At 42.7% G+C, this 19872-nt stretch overlaps 1 protein-coding gene across 1 annotated transcript in view; it reads left to right on the top strand.

The window, feature by feature from the left end:
- TRPC3 (transient receptor potential cation channel subfamily C member 3) overlaps positions 1–19872 on the top strand; it is a 448690-nt gene that overhangs the window by 333413 nt on the left and 95405 nt on the right. Inside the window, exons 4-6 of the mRNA XM_077279043.1 lie at positions 2993–3157; positions 4696–4912; positions 6768–7001. Coding sequence (XP_077135158.1) covers positions 2993–3157; positions 4696–4912; positions 6768–7001 — 616 coding nt within the window. The remainder of the gene's footprint in view (positions 1–2992; positions 3158–4695; positions 4913–6767; positions 7002–19872) is intronic.

Here is a 19872-nt window from a genome sequence, read left to right as displayed (position 1 = left end):
TGATTGGAGTTAAAGTCCATGTGATGCTAGCTCTCCATTCAGATGTGGGGGGCGGAGTGAGCGATGGCTGCCTCGCTGTCCAGCTTCATGGCGTCCATGAAAGCTGAACAGTGAGGTGCCTGCTGCTTGCCCAGCCACATACTCACCTCGATCGCCGCCGCCATCACCGCCGCCGCCAGATACTCCACTCTGTTGCTCTCCGCTCCCCCTGCCATCCAATTCCAAGCACCCCAACCTCTGCTCCATCCCCCGACCTCCGCTTCCTCCCCTTGCCTCGGTGATCACCCCCTCCCCCCTGCCCCGGTGATCACCCCCACCTGCTGCTGCTGCCGGCTCCATCTCCTGCATAGCCTCAGCCCCCCACGCCTGACAGCCTGTCCTGCCCCAGGTGATCACCCCCGCCACAGTGGGGGTTTAGGGTTGGAGTTAGAATTGGGGGGTTTCCACTGTTTAGGTACATCAGGGGCTCTCCAAACACGACATGATGCCCGCACACCATTCCATCAAAGTCTGCATTCCAAAACGTCACTACTTCCCTTTCGAACTCTGCCGTGCGCCCAAACAGTGGTTCCCCCCACATATGGGGTATCAGCGTACTCAAGACCATCTGGACAACAAATTTTGGGGTCCAATTTCTTCTGTTACCTTTGTATAAATAAAAAATTGGGGGCTAAAAAAATCATTTTTGAAAAAAAAGGATTTTTTATTTTCACGGCTCTGCGTTATAAACTTCTGTGAAGCACTTTGGGGTAAAAAGTGCTCACTACACATCTAGATAAGTTCCTTGGGAGGTCTAGTTTCCAAAATGGGGTCACTTGTGGGGGAGCTCCAATGTTTACGCACACAGGGGCTCTCCATACGCGACGTGGCGTCCGTTAAGGATTGGAGCTAATTTTCCATTAAAAAAGTCAAATGGCACTCCTTCCCTTCCGAGCCCTGCCATGTGCCCAAACAGTGGTTTCCCCCCATATATGGGGTTTTAGCGTACTCAGGACAAATTGGATAACAACTTTTGGGGTCCACTTTCTCCTTTTACCCTTGGGAAAATAAAAAAATTGTTGCTAAAAGATCATTTTTGTGACTAAAAAGTTAAATGTTCATTTTTTTCTTCCATGTTGCTTCTGCTGCTGTGAAACACCTGAGGGGTAATAAACTTTTTGAATGTGGTTTTGAGCACCTTAAGGGGTGCAGTTTTTAGAATGGTGTCTTTTTTACCACATATGAGGTATCGGTGTACTCAGGAGAAATTGCCCAACACCTTTTAGGATCCATTTTATCCTTTTCCCCATGTGAAAATGAAAAAATTGAGGCTAAAAGAAAATTTTTGTGAAAAAAAAGGACTTTTTCATTTTTACGGAAAAATTGGTGAAGCACCTGGGGTTTCAAAGCGCTCACTATGCATCTAGATAAGTTCCTTGGGAGGTCTAGTTTCCAAAATGGGGTCACTTGTGGGTGAGCTCCAATTTTTAGGCACACAGGGGCTCTCCAAACGCGACATGGTGTCGGCTAACGATTGGAGCTAATTTTCCTTTCAAAAAGTCAAATGGCGCTCCTTCCCTTCTGAGCCCTGCCATGCGCCCAAACAGTGGTTTCCCCCCATATATGGGGTTTTAGCGTACTCAGGACAAATTGAAAAAACAACTTTTGGGGTCCACTTTCTCCTTTTACCCTTGGGAAAATAAAAAAAATTGTTGCTAAAAATCATTTTTGTGACTAAAAAGTTAAATGTTCATTTTTTTCTTCCATGTTGCTTCTGCTGCTGTGGAACACCTGAAGGGTTAATAAACTTTTTGAATGTGGTTTTGAGCACCTTGAGGGGTGCAGTTTTTAGAATGGTGTCACTTTTGGGTATTTTCAGCCATATAGAACCCTCAAACTGACTTCAAATGTGAGGTGGTCCTTAAAAAAAAAAATGATTTTGTTGTAAAAATGAGAAATCGCTGGTCAACTTTTAACCCTTATAACTTCATAACAAAAAAAAAATTGTTTCTAAAATTGTGCTGATGTAAAGTAGACAAGTGGGAAATGTTATTTATTAACTATTTTATGTCACATAACTCTCTGGTTTAACAGAATAAAAATTCAAAATTTTAAAATTGCTAAATTTTCAAAATGTTTGCCAAATTTCCAATTTTTTCACAAATAATCGCAAAAATTATCAACCTAAATTTACCACTAACATGAAGCCCTATATGTCATGAAAAACAATATCAGAATCGCTAGGATCTGTTGAAGCGTTCCTGAGTTATTACTTCATAAATGGACACTGGTCAGAATTGCAAAAAATGGCCAGGTCATTAAGATCAAAATAGGCTGGGTCATGAAGGGGTTAAAGTGTAATGGATTTTTTTTCAACATTCTAGCCCAATGGTGAAAAACATCATTGACGGCCAACCCTTTCAACCAGGTTCTGGACCACAATCTTGTGAGACAATCTATATTTTCGCAAGCTCTCACTAGTTGTCACAATACATAGAATTGTATAAAATAATATGCTAGAGTTCGGTGGATCGCATGACTATTTTTCAGCTTCTATATTTATGTGGAGCTACCACTTAAACTGAGAAAATTGAGAAAATTGTAGAAATGAATAGTCAATTTTATTCTGTATTATTACCACACATATTTCTGTGTAAATTGCGTGAGCTCATTACTCCAACTATTTGTTCAAACCATGCAACTCATTTCTTATTTATAGTTTTTCCAAAAGGCAGCGCTAGGTAAGCTAGAGGATTGTGTATATGAAGGTAGCTGCAGCAGTCATGCATATTTGACACATACATTACCAGTCTTGTATTGTAATGGTTCATGGCTTTTCACAATGCTGTGTCGACAATTTATGTTCTTATTTCCTATAGTAATCCAAATTTAAATTGAAACATGGGAATTGCGGACTATGCACATTTTTCTTCAATAATGTTCCACTGAACCAATATTATGGATAGATCTGATGATAATTGTCAATTGATTATTAATATTATTGTGTTTGCAGTTTGTCGCACACCCAAATTGCCAACAGCAACTTTTAACTATCTGGTATGAAAACCTCTCAGGATTACGAGAACAACCTATTGCCATCAAATGTCTGGTTGTATTGGTCGTCGCCTTGGGCTTGCCATTCCTCGCTGTCGGATACTGGATTGCTCCATGCAGCCGGGTACTGAATTCCTCATGCTCTAATGATATTAATTTTAATGCCTAGAACTCCATGGGTCAGCAACCCTCAGCATTCCATGTGTTCTGGAGCTACAATTCCCACCACGTAACAATAACCACATTATTATTTATTATACTTTGCTTATATAACGCTATCATATTCTGCAGCGCTTTAATACATTATCATCACTGTGGCTCTAAGTTCCCTATCAGTATGTCTTTGGAGTGTAGGAGGAAACCAGAGAACCGGGAGGAAACCCATGCAAACACTAGAAGAACATACAAACTCTTTGCAGATGTTGTCCTTGGTGGGATTTGAACCCAGGACCCCAGCACTGCAAGGCTAAAGTGCTAACCACTGAGCACCACATAATGGGAATTGTTGTGAATTGTAATTTCACAACAGCTTGAGTGTCAGAGGTTGCTGATTCCAGGAACAAGTGCCAAGTATCAGCACATGTCAGCACATTTCGACTGTGACCAAGTGAAGAGGTCAGGGAATTTAACAGTCATCGAAATAGGCAGTCAGTCTACAGCTGTGTATGTACGGCAAAAACTGACCAAGCCTACTAGATGGCTGTCGGCCAAACAATGCTGCGGACGATCATTCAGCGAACAGCAATCTGAGCCAACTCTCCCATAAACAGGAGTGCTCTTTCTGCTGACCGCTCCTGTGTTCTCTGAGAAAACCGCCTGCTGTCTATCAGTGGCTTATCTCCAGGAGAACAATGCGATCGGCAGTCTGAACTTGGCCACGAAAGATAGACATTTTCCCCGACAATCACTCTTACCGGCACCCCCATACACATTCGACTGTCAGCCAAATCCGTCAGTATCGGGGGGGTTGGCTGACTTTACTCTAGTGTATATTAAGGCCTTAAGAGATTGAATGTTGTATGTTAGAGAATTCCCCAGCTTGCTGATGGCTTTCTTGTGCTGACACATAAGTAAACATTTGTTTTTTTTTTATATTTTTTAGTCATGTTTATAGTAGTGTAGTCGCTGAATGTGCAAGGTGGTACAAGATTTTCTTATGTACCTATGTATAAGAAACTGCCTGACCTTTTCTAAAGCCATGTAGATCTGTTGTATAAAGCATGGATAGAAGCCAGCACTATTATTTTTTCCTACTGGATTTAATACTTTGGTGAAATGCTTTTTACATGCACTCACACATTGTGAGCGTTCATGCATGTCAGCCTTTTGTGCACACACTTCCAGTTCCTTTGAACATGAAAGGTTATACTCCTCTCTCTTAAATTGATAACATTTGGCTAGTGTCTTGGAAGGGTTTTCGAAAATTTTACAAAATGCATTATTACTATTATTACTAAACTTATATGATCTTTTATTAATGCTATGGCTTTATCTAAACATATTATATAGTATCTATTGGGGAAGAAATATATATAGCCCATTATTTAGCTTTGGAAATGTTATGCATACTGGGCTAGTGCATAGAAATAACACCCAAAAGATAATCATGATTTCCTCTGGATTCTACACATATTTCATAGTAACCGTATTTCTTTCTTCTAGCTAGGCAAGATTCTTCGAAGCCCTTTTATGAAGTTCGTGGCACATGCTGCCTCATTTATCATTTTCCTGTGCCTACTCGTCTTCAATGCATCAGATAGATTTGAAGGCATCAAAACTCTACCAAACATCACTGTCATTGAATATCCAAAGCAGATTTTCAGAGTGAAGACCACAAGATTTACATGGACGGAAATGCTCATCATGGTATGGGTTCTAGGTAGGTTCATTTTTACCATGGTTATTCCATATAAACACAAATGGTACCCAATGTAGAAATGTCAGACACATGTATTTATCTCAGATACAATCGTCCACATTTAGGCATTAGAAATTTAGAAAGTTTGAACATGAACACAGACTTCTCCTGGAAATCCATTTTAGTGTTCGGCTTAACAGGCTTTTGCAGTTCCCTAGCCTTTACTATGACCATTTTACAGCAACAAAGTCCAGGTCCCCATTGACTTCTATGGGGTTCGGTTTCTGGTTCAAGTTTGGGTACAATTCTGGTAACCGAACTTTGGACTAAAGTTCGGACAAACCCGACCTTTCAAAGGTCTGCTCATCCCTAGTGGTAGCGGATAGAGGTGCATATACTGCAGATTTCTGGCTATAACAAGTATATGCAAGTTAATTGTTGCACGTTTAAAGGCCTATTCACAGGGGCTTATACAAACTGTATGGCGACAAAAAGTAATACAATTATTTTGTCCCGATACAGTATGCATATTACCTGGAGCATGTTCCCTGTTTACATGATAAGATGTGCTTCCAGCGACAGAGATTTAATGGCCTGCATGAATGATCCAATCAAACAACGTCATGCATTTTGCTTGTTCATTGGCTAATTGGCGACACGTTTTACCCATCAAATCGGGAACAAGCAAAAGGACCTTCAGTAATTAGCACTAGTGATTGAGTCAATTAGCAAAAATGGAATAACCCATTTTACAGACATATATTTACCCCTTGTCTTACACGGCTTCGTAGAGTCTGCCATGACGTTTTAGACCCACTTTCCTTTCCAAAGTTTTTCCTTCCCATAAGCATGACACTCCTTTTATAAGGGTTTTAGTAGCGCGCACCTAAGGTCTCTCCAATGGAAACCTCAAATGTGAAAAGCCCTTAATAATAAACAATTAATACTCCAACATGTAATGACCGGGGGGAGGCCAAAAGAAAGTCTATGTATCTAATGATATACTGGGAATTTACAATACTCAGAAGAATACACTTTCTACGATCAGCTCGTGATGTTAGTGTAAATGGGACATACGAGGCAGTGTTATGTTAAAATAGAAATACATATTCCTTCAGTATTTTATGGATTTAGCAGGGCAGGATTATTAGTATAATGCTGTAGATCAGGTGGCTATTTGCATGCTAAGCAGGTATGGGAGTGACTGGTTCACACCTCCTTCACCACACTAACCTTCATGCATATATAACACATCCTTCCAATAATACATGGAGTGCCCAAGTAAAAAGAAATCAGTAAGGCTAGGTTCACATTGCGTTAGTGGGTGATCGCTAACGGACAGCGTTGCATGGCGAAAATGTCGCAATTAACGCCATGCAACGGGTCCGTTAGCGCACCCATTGACAGCAATGTAAATTTCGCCTGTAGCGCATCACTAGCGCATGCCTTTTTCGGCTCACGCTAGCGATGTGCCATTCTTTTGTAGCGCGCCTCGGACGCTGCTTGCAGCGTCCGCGGCGCGCCCGAGGTCCGTTCCCCGCTCTCGCAGATCGGGGATCTGCGAGAGCGGGGACGTTAGCGCGACCCCTAAACGCGGCCCCTACAAAAACATTGCGTTAGCGCAATCCGCAAGCGCTAGCGCTAAACGGATTGCCCTAACGCAATGTGAACCTAGCCTTACTGACTCTAATGTTTCCCTTTTGAGTTTTAACTCTTAGAATTCCTAGGGGTTGAATTATTTAGATTTTTGACACCAGCCTCTATGTATGAAGCAATATAAATGCTGAGGTCATCACATTGGTTAGCTTGCCTGGACTAGAGAATAAACTTTTCACTGCATTATGTAACTGCTGAAATACTTTATTGTCTTCTGTAGGAATGATGTGGTCGGAGTGTAAGGAGCTGTGGTTGGAAGGACCCAGGGAATATGTCCTGCAGCTGTGGAATGTTCTAGATTTTGGAATGCTCTCCATCTTCATTGCAGCGTTTACTGCAAGGCTACTAGCTTTTATGCAAGCCTCTAAAGCTCAACAGTATGTGGATAAAAATATCCAAGAAAGTGATTTGTCTTTGGTCACACTTCCTCCTGAAGTGGAGTATTTCACTTACGGTAAGAATCCTATATTTGAATAACTTGTGATAGTCATGTAGTACAGACTGTGTAGTTCTATGTTCATACGTCAATAGCTAAGAACTGCAGAATTCTTCCTTACAAAGACTAAGCAAAATAAATGTCAGTACCACATTTTTATACACACTTTTCTATATGTAAGCAGTCTGCTGACACTTCCTAATGTCTCCTGGTTTTAGTCCTTCAGAATGCAGAAATTACATTGCCTTGTATCTTTCAAAATAAATTCTGTGATTCCATAATTCTTCATATGTTTAGTTCTATACTATAAATAAATAATAATAGTAATAATACAATTGCCACTAGATTGTGAACCTACCGTAAGTGCAGTGATTGAAGCTAAGTCTTACTGACTTCTGCCAAAAATAATATGACTGACTAGATTTTTTTTGGTATCTTTTGACATGAAGCTAAATGAAAGGAAGTGTAAATGTTCCTATGACTAAAAAGAAGTTAATACAGAATGTGCAGTGGAAAATTGTATAACTTATAGAGATGTGCAAGCCCGAACAGTAAAGTTCGGCGTCCGCACTGAACAACTACTGTTTGGTCACAGACCCAGAACACGGACTTCACCAGGAAGTTCGGTTACTGTTCGGGTTCGGCCCCCTGAATACCGGGTGTTTGTCGCTCTGTCATGTGCATGACAGCGCGGCAAACACTGCTTCTGATCGGCGGTAAAATCATCACCACCAGTCAGACAGCCGCAGTTTCCATGCTGTCAGATGACAGCATGAGCCCACAGCTATGATTGGCGGTATAAAGTTTACCACCAGTCATTGGTGTTGGCTGATGGGACTACTGCTCTCATCAGTTGCTGCTAAAAACAGTGAGAGCAGGAGCGGCTGATGGGAGTATTCATCAGCCGGTGTCTGCGCTGTAAATAAATATTAAAAAAAAAAAACGGCAAGGATTCCCCTGTATTTTTGATTACGAGCCAAGCAAAACTTACAGCTAGGGGCTGCAGCCCTCAGCTGTCATCCTTTGCAAAGCTGATTATCAAGAATAGAGGGGTATCCACTCCATATTTTTTAACCTCTTCATGATCCCAGCTTTTTTTGGTTTTGCGTTTTTGTTTTTCGCTTTCCTCCTTCCCAGAGCCATAACTTTTTTGTTTTGTCCATCAATATGGTCATATGAGGGCTTAATTTTTTGTGGGACATGTTGTACTTTTGAACGACATCATTGGTTTTATCAAGTCATGTACGAGAAAACGGGAAAAGAAATCCAAGTGCCGTGAAATTGCAAAAAAAGTGCAATCCCACACTTCTTTTTTGTTTGGCTTTTTTGCTAGGTTCACTAAATTCTAAAACTGACCAGCCACTATGATTCTTCAGGTCATTACGAGTTCATAGACACCAAACATGTCTAGGTTATTTTTTATCTAAGTGGTAAAAAAAAATTCCAAACTTAGCTAAAAAAAAAAAATTGCGCAATTTTACGATACCCGTAGCATCTCCACTTTTCGTGTTCTGGGGATGGGTGAGGGCTTATTTTTTGCGAGCCGAGCTAATGTTTTTAATGATACCATTTTTATGCAGATATGCTCTTTTGGTCGCCTGTTATTGCATTTTAATGCAATGTCGCGGCGACAAAAAAAATTTTATTCTAGCGTTTCAAATTTTTTTCTCAAGATGCCATTTAGCGATCAGGTTAATCTTTTTTTTTTTTGTTGAAAGATCAAGCGATTCTGAAGGCGACGATACCAAATATGTGTATATTTGATTTTTTTATTGTTTTATTTTGAATGGAGCGAAAGGGTGGTGATTTTTTTTTAATTTTGCCATGCTTCAATAGACTCCATGGGAGGCTAGAAGCTGGCATAGCCTGATCGGCTCTGATGCTCAGATCGCTCCTATGTAGTAGAATTGCTGCATTGCTATGAGCGCCGACCACAGGGTGGCCCTCACAGAAATCCGTCATCAACAACCATAGAGGTATTCAATAGACCTCTGGTTGTCATGCCGACGCATCGCTGACCCCCAATCACATGACGGATCAGCGATGCGTGCATTTTCGGTCTGATGGCCGGATGCGATAGTTAAATGCCGCTGTCAGCATTTGATCACGATTCCACCCGCCGCTATTGCGGGCACATGTCAGCTGTACAAAACAGCTAACATGTCCCGACTGTGATGCGGGCTCACCGCCGGAGCCTGCATTAAAGCAGGGGTTCTGACCTTGGACGTACTATCCCATCTGACGTCAGAAAGGGGTTAATTATTTAAATAAATAATTTTTAAAAACAGCATGGGGTCCCCCCCATTTTGACAACCAGCCTAGCCAAAGCAGACAGCTGGGGGCTTGTATTCTCATGCTGGTAAGGAGCCATGGATATTGGCCCCACCAGCCTAAAAATAGCATGCTGCAGCCGCCCAGGAAAGGCGCATCAATTAGACGTAGGGACCCCTCTATTCTTGATAACCAGCCTTGCTGAAGCTGACAGCTGAAGGTTGTAGCCCCTAGCTGTGAGTTTTGCCTCACTAGTTATCAAAAATACAGGGGAACCCATGCAGTTTTTTTTTTATTATTTATTTACATCGCAGGTGATGATTTAACCGCCAATCAGAAGCAGTGTTTGCCACTCTGTCATGCACATGACAGCGTGGCAAACACTGGATGTTCGGGCCCCCCATTCAAGTGAATGGGGTCCGGGTTTGGGTCCGTGTACTATTCTGATACCCAAGCCCGAACTTTTTGTAACTGTTTGGCCAAACCCGGTGGACCTGAACATCCAGGTGTCTGCTCATCTCAAATAACTTACAAAAAGAATAGCTTTGATTATTGAAGGAAGCCATAATTTGTCTCAAGCTTTTGATAACTCATCTAAGAGCAGCATGATCTGGGGGCAGAGATCCTGATTCCAGCGATGTATTGGGCTGCTTGCTGCAGTTTTGATAAAATTACAGTTTTCACTGTTGCAGGTTTTCCAGTTCACTCAATGCTAACTAATGTTTAACCCCACTCACACCACTGATTGGCAGCTTTCTGTTTACTGTGAGTAGGCAGAAAGCTGTTATTCAGTGATGAGCACAGGGTTATACAGAGCATATGAATTTGGAGGACTACCTGGATGCACTTTTACTAGCCCTCTAGTGATAATCTTCTGTTGAAAAAACTGTGATTTTATCAAAACTAGAGCAAGTAGCCCAGTAAGTGGCACATTTCTAGAATCAGGGTCCATGTCTCTATATTATTCTGCTATTAGATTAGAAGGTAAAAACCTTGTGACACATTCCCTTTAAAACATGTTAGATGATTACTCTATTAGTTGTTTGAGAATTTGGAAGCTACAATTTTAAAGGAACCAGCATGTGAGCTGTTCAGAGGTTTAATATTGATAATCTATCCTTAGGGTCAGATTATCGAGGTTTTGTCTCTCTGCAACCCATTAGTTGATTAAAGGAGCCACATTGCTCAAGTCAGCACATTGTGTAATGGCTGTGAATGGGAATGCAAATCTTGTCCCATATAACTAAATGGGAGAGATCTTCCAGTACTACTCACAGTCACTGCGCTATATATGAGGCCGGTTTCACACGTCAGTGGCTCCGGTACATGAGGTGACAGTTTCCTCACGTACCGGAGCCACTGACACACGTAGACACATTGAAATCAATGCATCTGTGCAGATGTCATTGATTTTTTGCGGACCGTGTCTCCGTGTGCCAAACACGGAGACATGTCAGTGTTCGTGGGAGCGCACGTATTACACGGACCCATTAAAGTCAATGGGTCCGTGTAAAACACGTACCGCACACGGACGTTGTCTGTGTGCAGTCCGTGTGCCGTGCAGGAGACAGCGCTACAGTAAGCGCTGTCCCCCCCACGTGGTGCTGGAGCCGCCATTCATATCTTCTCTGCAGCAGCGTTTGCTGTAAAGAAGATATGAATAATCCTTTTTTTTTTGTTTCTGGTGTTTAACATAAAGATCCCTGTCCCCATCCCTCTCCCACCCCCTGTGCGCCCGCCCGCTGTTATTCAAATACTCACCCGCCTCCCTCGCAGTGTCCTGTCCTGGCCGCAGCTTCTCTTGTATGCGGTCACGTGGGGCCGCCCATTACAGAAATGAATAAGCGGCTCCACCCCTATGGGAGGTGGAGCCGCATATTCATGACTGTAATCGGCGGCCCCACGTGACCGCTCATACAGTAGAAGGTGCGGCCAGGACAGGACACTGCGAGGGAGGCGGGTGAGTATTTTAATGCCGGCGGCCGGGCGCACAGGGGGTGGGAGGGGGGAGGATGCCCTAAAGTTTATTTTAAACACATAAAAACAAAAAAGATTTTTCATCCCTTCTCCCCAGCGAGCGCTGGAGAGAACGGATGAATGGCGGCTTCAGCACCATGCTGGGGGGACAGCGCTTACTGTAGCGCTGTCTCTCCTGCACGGTCCGTGTGGTACCCAGGTGGCACACGGCTGCCGCACGTGTGCCACACGGATGGCCTACGTGAGCTCACGGACACACGGACACGGATAACTCCGGTACCGATTTTTTTCCGGTACCGGAATTATCTGGACGTGTGGGACAGGCCTGAAGCTGATTCCAGTGTGCATGGTCCCATCAAACATCTAATTGGTGGGGTGGTGGGAGTTCGAGACCCTAACCCTCGAGTTAATGAATATTAAAATCTGGAAAAGCTCTAAAAAATCACCTCATCTTGTTAAATGGATAAAATTGTAAGTGTTTGTAAAAAATAAAAAACTTTGCAATTTAGCTCTTATTATAAATCCTGTTTTCTCAAGAACCAAGGAATTTTGAATTCTACATTTTACTGCTACATTGGCTAGCTTTCCCGCCATTGCTGCATGCTAGAGGTGGCTTGATTCCTAAGCAAGGAGGGTGCTTTAGCAAGCTCTTTGCTTTAAAACCGGCATGTGCTGCTCTGAAGCTGGCTGGATATGATCAGCTTCAGTATTCCTGTGTTCTTCAGGTGTTAATGGATCGCCCCTATGGGGCCGTGGGGTACTCGGTACCGGGTCCTGCGGTTCACAAGGGGGATGTCACTGTGTCTGACCCTGTCCATGGCCCTGGGACGTCCGTGTAAAAGGGAAAGGTCTTTAAGGGGAATGTTCGTGATGCCACCTGTGGTATTCGGTCAGGGTGACCGATGCTGCTTTAAGGGGTCCACTGGGGTGATGTTATGGCAGCTAGATGGTATACCTTCCCACAGGTGAAGTATGTTCCCAGGGCTTCCCGGTGTGTAGCTGGTGGTATGGTGAGAGGCGGAGAGAAGAACGAGGACACAAGGTTGCAGTCTCTTTACCTTTACTGAAGACTTCAGCATCCACAGTCCAGGGCACCAGATCACAGGGCAGGCAGAGTCCGGCCGGTTTGGAGGCAAGTCCAGAGTCCCCTTGTCCAGGTGGAAATTAGTAGCCTTCCCTTGCGCTGCAGTGGTGTAGTTCCTTACTGCCTATGGCTTCACATAAGGGTCTCACAAATGTAGTGTTTCGTTCTCTCTCTGTCCCCATATAGGATAGGACAATACCCGTGACTGGTGACTTGAGCCTGTTTATAGGGTCTCATAGATAACCCAGCTCTGTAGGTGTCACCGTGCCTCCTGGGTGTAGGTGCGGACAGGTAACCTGCAATTAGCTGTCCTGCCGGTCTCTGAAATAAGGCGTAGAGGTCCTTACTCCCTCAGTGTTCTGGCTACTGGGATTCTGCACCTCAGAAGGAGGCAGCCTATTCGGGGCTGGTCCCCCTCTGATATCCTCTCTTTTGCTTTGACTTCCTTCACGCTCACTGCAATACAGTTCTGCCTTCCGAATGTCTCTTTCTGATGACTGTCTGGAACTGACTCCTGTCTGGAACTGACTAACTTTCCCTGCAAACTACCAGTTATATATCTATGGGGGTAACCTAATAAATAGGAGCAAAAGCTCTCCCTGGTGGTCTGGAGTGTGAAATGTGTTGCATGTTTGTGATACCTAGATGCGGTTATCCTTCTTTGCCTCCAAACGTAGCATCACTCTCCTCGAGAGGAAAGCAATACCACTCCGATGACCAGGACCCTGGGGCGCCGCACTAACAAATAGATAAAAGTATACCTGAGGATCCTAGAAATATTAAGTACTCAAAGATAAAAAAAATAGGATATAAAATATATATTTATGTTTTAATATTCCCAGGTGTACTTTACGGAAAAGAGTGGAAACCACTTAGTTAAAGTGAAACGAGGAACTATACCCAACTTAAGGCCCACAAAAAATAAATTCAGATAAAATACCTTTTTGTACAGATGGCAAGATAGTACTAAAACAAGTGTAAAAGAAAATCAGATAAAGGGTTAATAATACTACAGCAATGTGTAATTATGACGGACCGGAAGGAATAAGATGTAAAATGAATACTAGATAATTTAGGTACGTGCTGTGCCAGGACTGTGGCGTGATTTCCAGGTTTATATTATAGATATTGATCCCATTGAAACATTTTCAATTGCACCATAGGTTGCTTGTATTGATCTTTTTAGCATTGCACTTCAATATATATATAATTTTTTTGTCCTCACATTGGAGGCTTCTTATTTCACTCTTTGCACCTCACAGATTAAGCATTATTCCAATTTACACACTGTTTTATGATGTGATTCACTATTTTTAATCTGTTATCTGCTCTGATTCTTATTTTTTTTAGAATAATTTCCTTGGGATCACGTACCTAAATTGTCTACGATTAATTTTACATCTTATACCTTCCGGTCCATCATAAGTACACATTGCTGTAGTATTATTAACCCTTTTATCTGATTTTTACCTATGCACAGGCACTTTCTTTTACACTTGTTTAAGTACTATTTTCCCATATGTACAAATAAAGGTATTTTATCTGAATTTATTTTTTGTGGTCCGATATTTATATTTTTGTCCTTAAGTTGGGTATAGTTCCTCATTCTTCAGGTGTTGCAGACACTACCTCTGCTTCCAGCATCAGAGAGTGCATAGCTCGGAGCAGTGCACAGCTATGCCTTAGATCCGCACTGCCAAACTTCAGGACCGTACCTCCCCCTGACAATCAGAAAACTGGGAGGCTGAGGGGCAATGTGCTCCTGAGGATAGAAAATGAGCAACCTTCTAATCAAATAATTAATTTTATTAATTTGCATTTCTTCATTGCTTGCTGCCAAGAGACTCAAAGTGCTTGACCGTTTGTAAAACTAAGCATATTTTATATAAAATGGGCTGTAGAATGAAATCCTTTTGAACTTGTAGATTTCTTTAAATCTGGAAAACTCAACCTGGTGATAAAGTGTTTGAGAAACTCCAACGTGACCTGAAGCCTCTTCATTTTCAAGATTAACATGTATCCCAAAGTTTCAATTTAAAAAAAATGAAAGTGAAATTCTCATTTCATTTCATATTTGCGCAGACTTGGAATTATGTGCAAAATAGTTTTCCTAATTACACTATAAATGACCAAATATTATGTATGTGCCATTTTACCAACTACGCACTGTATGTTAACAGTGATCGATATGTGTATGTAAATGACCTGCCTCCCAACTGGTGTTGGGTACGAACTTCAGGGTCCCATCTTGGCCATTGGCATACTATTTATAGGGGTTGTCCGACACCAAAAAAAAAAATGTTTTTTCCAGTTATTAATGATTCTAAAATAATTTTTCAGAGGCATACTCACCTTGAGGCACCCCCAGAAAGTCAGCGCAGGCTGCAACGGAGGTGCGCGCCAACTCTGGTAGTGATGTTTGCTTTGCTTTAAGGTCACAGCACAGCTGCAGCCAACTGTTTCTTATATTAGTCAGGTGAATAGAATATCTCACCATCTTTCACTGAGGACACATTCTTCTAATCACCTGACCGCTGCAGTCAGTCACAGGCTGCTGCATTCTTGTGATTCCTTAACAGAGCAGACATTGCTTCCAGAGCCAGCAATGTCCTCCAGAGTGACCTGTGCTGAATCAGCGGGATCACTGGAACGTGAGTATGCCTCTATTTATTATTTTATAACCATCAATACTTGAAAGAAATAGAAATGTATTTTGATATCGGGCAGGATCGGGCGGGTATGACTGAAAACAGTGCCTCGTATAGCATTTATATAGCATAACCCATGATGGCAGTGAGGACATTATAATTTCATGTGTGTTGCAAACTTCCTGAAAGATGTCTCTTATTACCAAGTAATTGCTAGATACCAATAACAATATCATACAACAGTGAAATTGGCAGTTGGCAGATGAAGTAATATTATGAAATTAGCATTAAGTAAATAGACCACATCAGACCACTCACTCCGTTTCCTGCATTAGCCCCTATTACGCTGCAAGTAATTTAATAACATGATGTGATCTACGACAGCAACCATTTGTCTATCCATTGATATCTAAATCCAGGATTGTTTGTTTTCATTTTAGATGTATGCTTTTCATGAATCAGTGCATGACAGACCCTCCGAGTAATTATTATGTTAATAAATCACAGGCAATCTATATCCAGCTCCTTACATTGGCTGTCATTAGAAAGGGACACAAAAACACAAATGGAAAAGCTTGTAATTAATCAAACTGCTCTCGGCCTTGCTCTATATGACATGGATTCTGAGCACATAGTGTATTCATCAAAGCAGCTGACTGTTACCTGTTTCTTTTCTCTAAGCAGAATTAACAGCTTGCTTGATATCTTTTTGTATGCCCAAGAGATATTTATTTAAACCATTGAGCAGCTAAGCGTAGTAATAATAAGTAGAATAACAATATATGCAGCTGGAAGCATTGATTGTTCACTTGAATGGAAGAGCTACACTTCATTGTATATCAAAGGGTGAAGGAACGCTGAGTATCGATAAATCCAGCTTCACTCAACGATCAATCCCATGGCGCAGTTGTGGTTTCTAGTCTTGTCTGTTAATAAAAAATATGTAACGTTACATTATCTTGTTCTTAATGGGTTTTTATCATCTAAAGTTATTGTAAAAACAAGCAACTTTGTAATTCATCCCTTAATTAAAATACAAAAACAGAAGGATTTTTTACCCCTTAGGGTATGTGTCCAAGTTCAGGATTACATGTGGATTAGCTGCGGATTGAACGCTGCGTACAGTCGCAGCATTCAACCCGCAGTGTCAAGATGTTACAGCATAGTGGAGGGGATTTTATTAAATCCCGTCTCCACTATGCATGCGAACACGCATCCGGCGGCCCTGCGTTTACAGACATGCGGCGCGTCTTTTTAGAACGCAGCATGTCTGTTTACCTTGCGGCAATGCTCCGTTGCCACAAGGTAAATCACAGGGCCCTATGTATGGGGTGCGGAGATTCCGGATGTGTGCAATGAACACATCGTAATCACCGCGCGTATAGAAGGGGGAGGCACTTTGGGCGGAGCGGGTTTTCCGCTCCGTCCAAAGCGCCGTCATTACGGACCCTTAGTGACAGAGCCAATTTGGTACTTAATGATCATGCAAATTTTTACAATTCTGACCACTGTCACTATATGTGGTTATAACTCTGGAACACTTTAACGGATCACACTGATTCTGAGAATGTTTTTACATGACATATTGCACTTCATGATAGTGGTAAAATTTCTTTGATATGACTTGCGTTTATTTATGAAAAAAACAGAAATATGGCCCCCTGATGTACCTAAACAGTGGAAACCCCACAATTCTAACTCCAACCCTAACCCCAACACACCCCTAACCCTAATCCCAACCCTAACCATAACCCTAACCCCATCACACCCCTAACCCTAATCCCAACCTTAACCATAACCTTAACCACATCCCTAACACCAACACACCCCTAACCCTAATCCCAACCCTAACTGTAATTCCAACCATAACCACAACCCTAACTTTAGCCCAACTCACTTTAGCCTAACCCTAACCCTAGCTTTAGCCCAACTCACTTTAGCCCAACCCTAACTTTAGCCCAACTCACTTTAGCCCAACCCTAACCCTAAATTTAGCCCAACTCACTTTAGCCCAACTCACTTTAGCCCAACTCTAACCCTAATGGAAAAATGGAAATAAATATATTTTTCTATTTCATTATTTTTACCTAAGGGGGTGATAAAAGAGGGTTTATTTACTATTTTTTTATTTTGATCACTGTGATAGGGTCTATCACAGTGATCAAAATGAACCAATAGGAAAAATGTCCTATTGTTGTCTGGTGCCAGCCGGCAGATCTTGTCGGGCGCACTGTGCATACACCTGCTATTTTCTCTAGGAAAAAGACACCGGCGGCCTGGGGGACATCATGGGGGGTGCAGGGACTCCGGAGGTATTGGGGGGGTCAGAGGACCCTATTTCTCTCCTCTGATGTGCAATCACATCAGAGGAGAGAGAAATTAAATGGAAAATCTGACTTTTTTTGCGGTTACCGTTATACCATTGATAACGGTGATTGCAACACCGGGGTCGGTAAAAACCATCCCGAATCATGTTCTCTGGGGTCTCAGCTACCCCCGGTAGCCGAAACCTTGGAGAAATTATGACTCTGGGGGGCGCCATACACTTATTCAACAGCTCCGTTAAAAAGCGGCGCTGTGGTTTAAGTACCCTTAACTGCCGCTGTTAAAAGGCATATCGGCGGTCATTAAGGAGTTAATATTACAGTTTGTTGCTTGTTGCCTTGGTTACTGGCTACCTCAGATATAGGTGGTTTCATGGGCAGGGAGCACAACACTTGCAAGATCTTTGCTATATGGCTTGCAAGTGCTGCCCTGAAGCTGTCCGGATTGCTGGCTTCGGCTCACTTCAGTGTTCCTTTGCTTCTCAGCTGCTGCAGAGGAGGCATAGCTCCCTCTATTAATGGCATTGTAGAGTGTACAAATAAGACCAACAGAGTAGCTTTGCCACTGATTGGAACTGTCAATTATCTGTCAATTATCAGGAGCATACCACCCCCTCTTTTTCCCAGCAAGCAGGAAACCCGGAGGTAGGGGAGCAATACACTCCTGAAAGCGCATAAATATTATTCCTTTAAAGGGAATCTGTCACCCCCTGGGATATATGACCTATTAATATGGCATACGTATGTCTCACAGTTGCTGAGAAATGTTATATTCTTTCTTTTTGTGTTAATGATTTCTTCCAGGCTCAAGGGTGTGCGGGGCCAGGGTGGTAGTCATAGTGAGGGGCTGCTGTTTCGGCACACCCTGGCACCCCGCAAAGAAAACATAATGTCCTGTCTGTTGTGTGATTTGTGTGTAATGCAAGTCACCCACTTTTGGATTGGAGTTCTCTTCAGGTTGCACAGTCTCGGTTCCAGATGTCACCACACACTGATTGACAGTCAGAGTCCATTTTTAACAACCCAACTTTACTCAACAGGTTCAGTTCAGTCACAGACAATGAGCAGAAATTATTACTTATCACAGATCCTTCCCGCTGTGCTGTACCTTGCTTTCCTGGCAATCTTTGTTCCTGATACGTACCATCCAGTATCACAGCTTGCTGACTAGCTAGACTAGTTCATGATTGGAGGTCCCCGCCAGTTTTCCCCTCTGAGGGCGAAATAAAGTATGGCTCTTCCAAACCTTTTCCAGACCATAGGCATCGGACGTTGCGGGATATCCCACTGAACCTAGTCGCTGCCGTTCTGATGCTGCTCCTGTTTCCTCGTACCCATGTGACTTTCAGCCCTAAGGCCTTGAACTGTTGGTCTCTTCTTGAACTAGTTTCTGAAACAATCTCACCAAACTCCCATCAGGCTTTCTAACTGAGTGAACTAGGAAGTGTCCCAACTGCACTTACTCTTGCCCCTCCCAACTTGGAAATCCCATATTTCCTTAATCAGTTCTATCCTAAACTTATCTAATTTCCTAATTGACAGTGCCCCCCACTGCACTAAACCATATACTACCCTTTACTATTACTGTAACTAAATCCTACATTTGTACTATAATTCCCCAACTCTATCCCTACTCCCATAAAGATGCATAACAATACATTACATATACATCATCACATAATAAAGCATCTTACACGTAAAACATACCCAATTTACTAGGAAGTGATGAAGGGCATGACTTGACCCCAACAGACCCTTACACATGCACTTCCTCAGAAATACACACCTCATCCTCCCTTCTGTGGGCACTGCTTTTAGGGTTCTTCTGCGCCGGCGCTGGCGAGTCACTGTGACCTCCGGTGTGCAGGCTGATAATATACTCTCCCCACTTCCTCCCTGCGCAGTCATTGCTAGGAACCATGTGTACATTGCGATGACTATACAGGGAGGAAGTGGGGAGGGCATATTATCGCTGCGCACACCAGAGGTCACAGTGACTCACCGACGCCTGCACAGAAGATTCCTGAATGCAGTGCCCATAGAGGGACGATGAGATATGTATTTCTGAGGGAGTGGAGGGTGCAGGATTTTGGGGCCGTAACTAATGCTGATGGAAGGGGTTAAGTATTACAATAAAGACAGGAGGCAGGGATTTCTTCCAGGCACCACACGCAGATTTCTATTACTTGTGTGCCCATATTAATAGGTCATACACATCCCGGGGGTGACAAGATCCCTTTAAAGCTAAGTAAATGCTTTAGATGGCTGCAAGCTGAACGCATGTTTGGCCAAAAGATATTCCTCCTGACACCCCTATAAACATTAGTTTTAGTAAGAAATGGGAACAAGCTGCTGCCTAACACCTTTGGCAGTGCCTTGTCTGTGTGAGAACAAAGATTTGTATATGGCGAAATCAAGCATGCCTGGTCCTTTGTTTTCCCGACATCTACTGTGGGATTAGAGTCTGGACACAACCATACATGAGGTGCAGGAGCTTGTGTAAAAAGCGTGCCTGGGCCCCCCTTTTATGTAGTCAAAGCTACAGAGTTTATACTGTGTGTATGTATATATATTACATAGTTTCC

The sequence above is a fragment of the Ranitomeya variabilis genome, chromosome 1 (genome assembly GCF_051348905.1).
Source record: "Ranitomeya variabilis isolate aRanVar5 chromosome 1, aRanVar5.hap1, whole genome shotgun sequence".
NCBI classification, from domain to species: domain Eukaryota; kingdom Metazoa; phylum Chordata; class Amphibia; order Anura; family Dendrobatidae; genus Ranitomeya; species Ranitomeya variabilis.
This window is presented reverse-complemented; position numbering and strand designations above follow the sequence as displayed.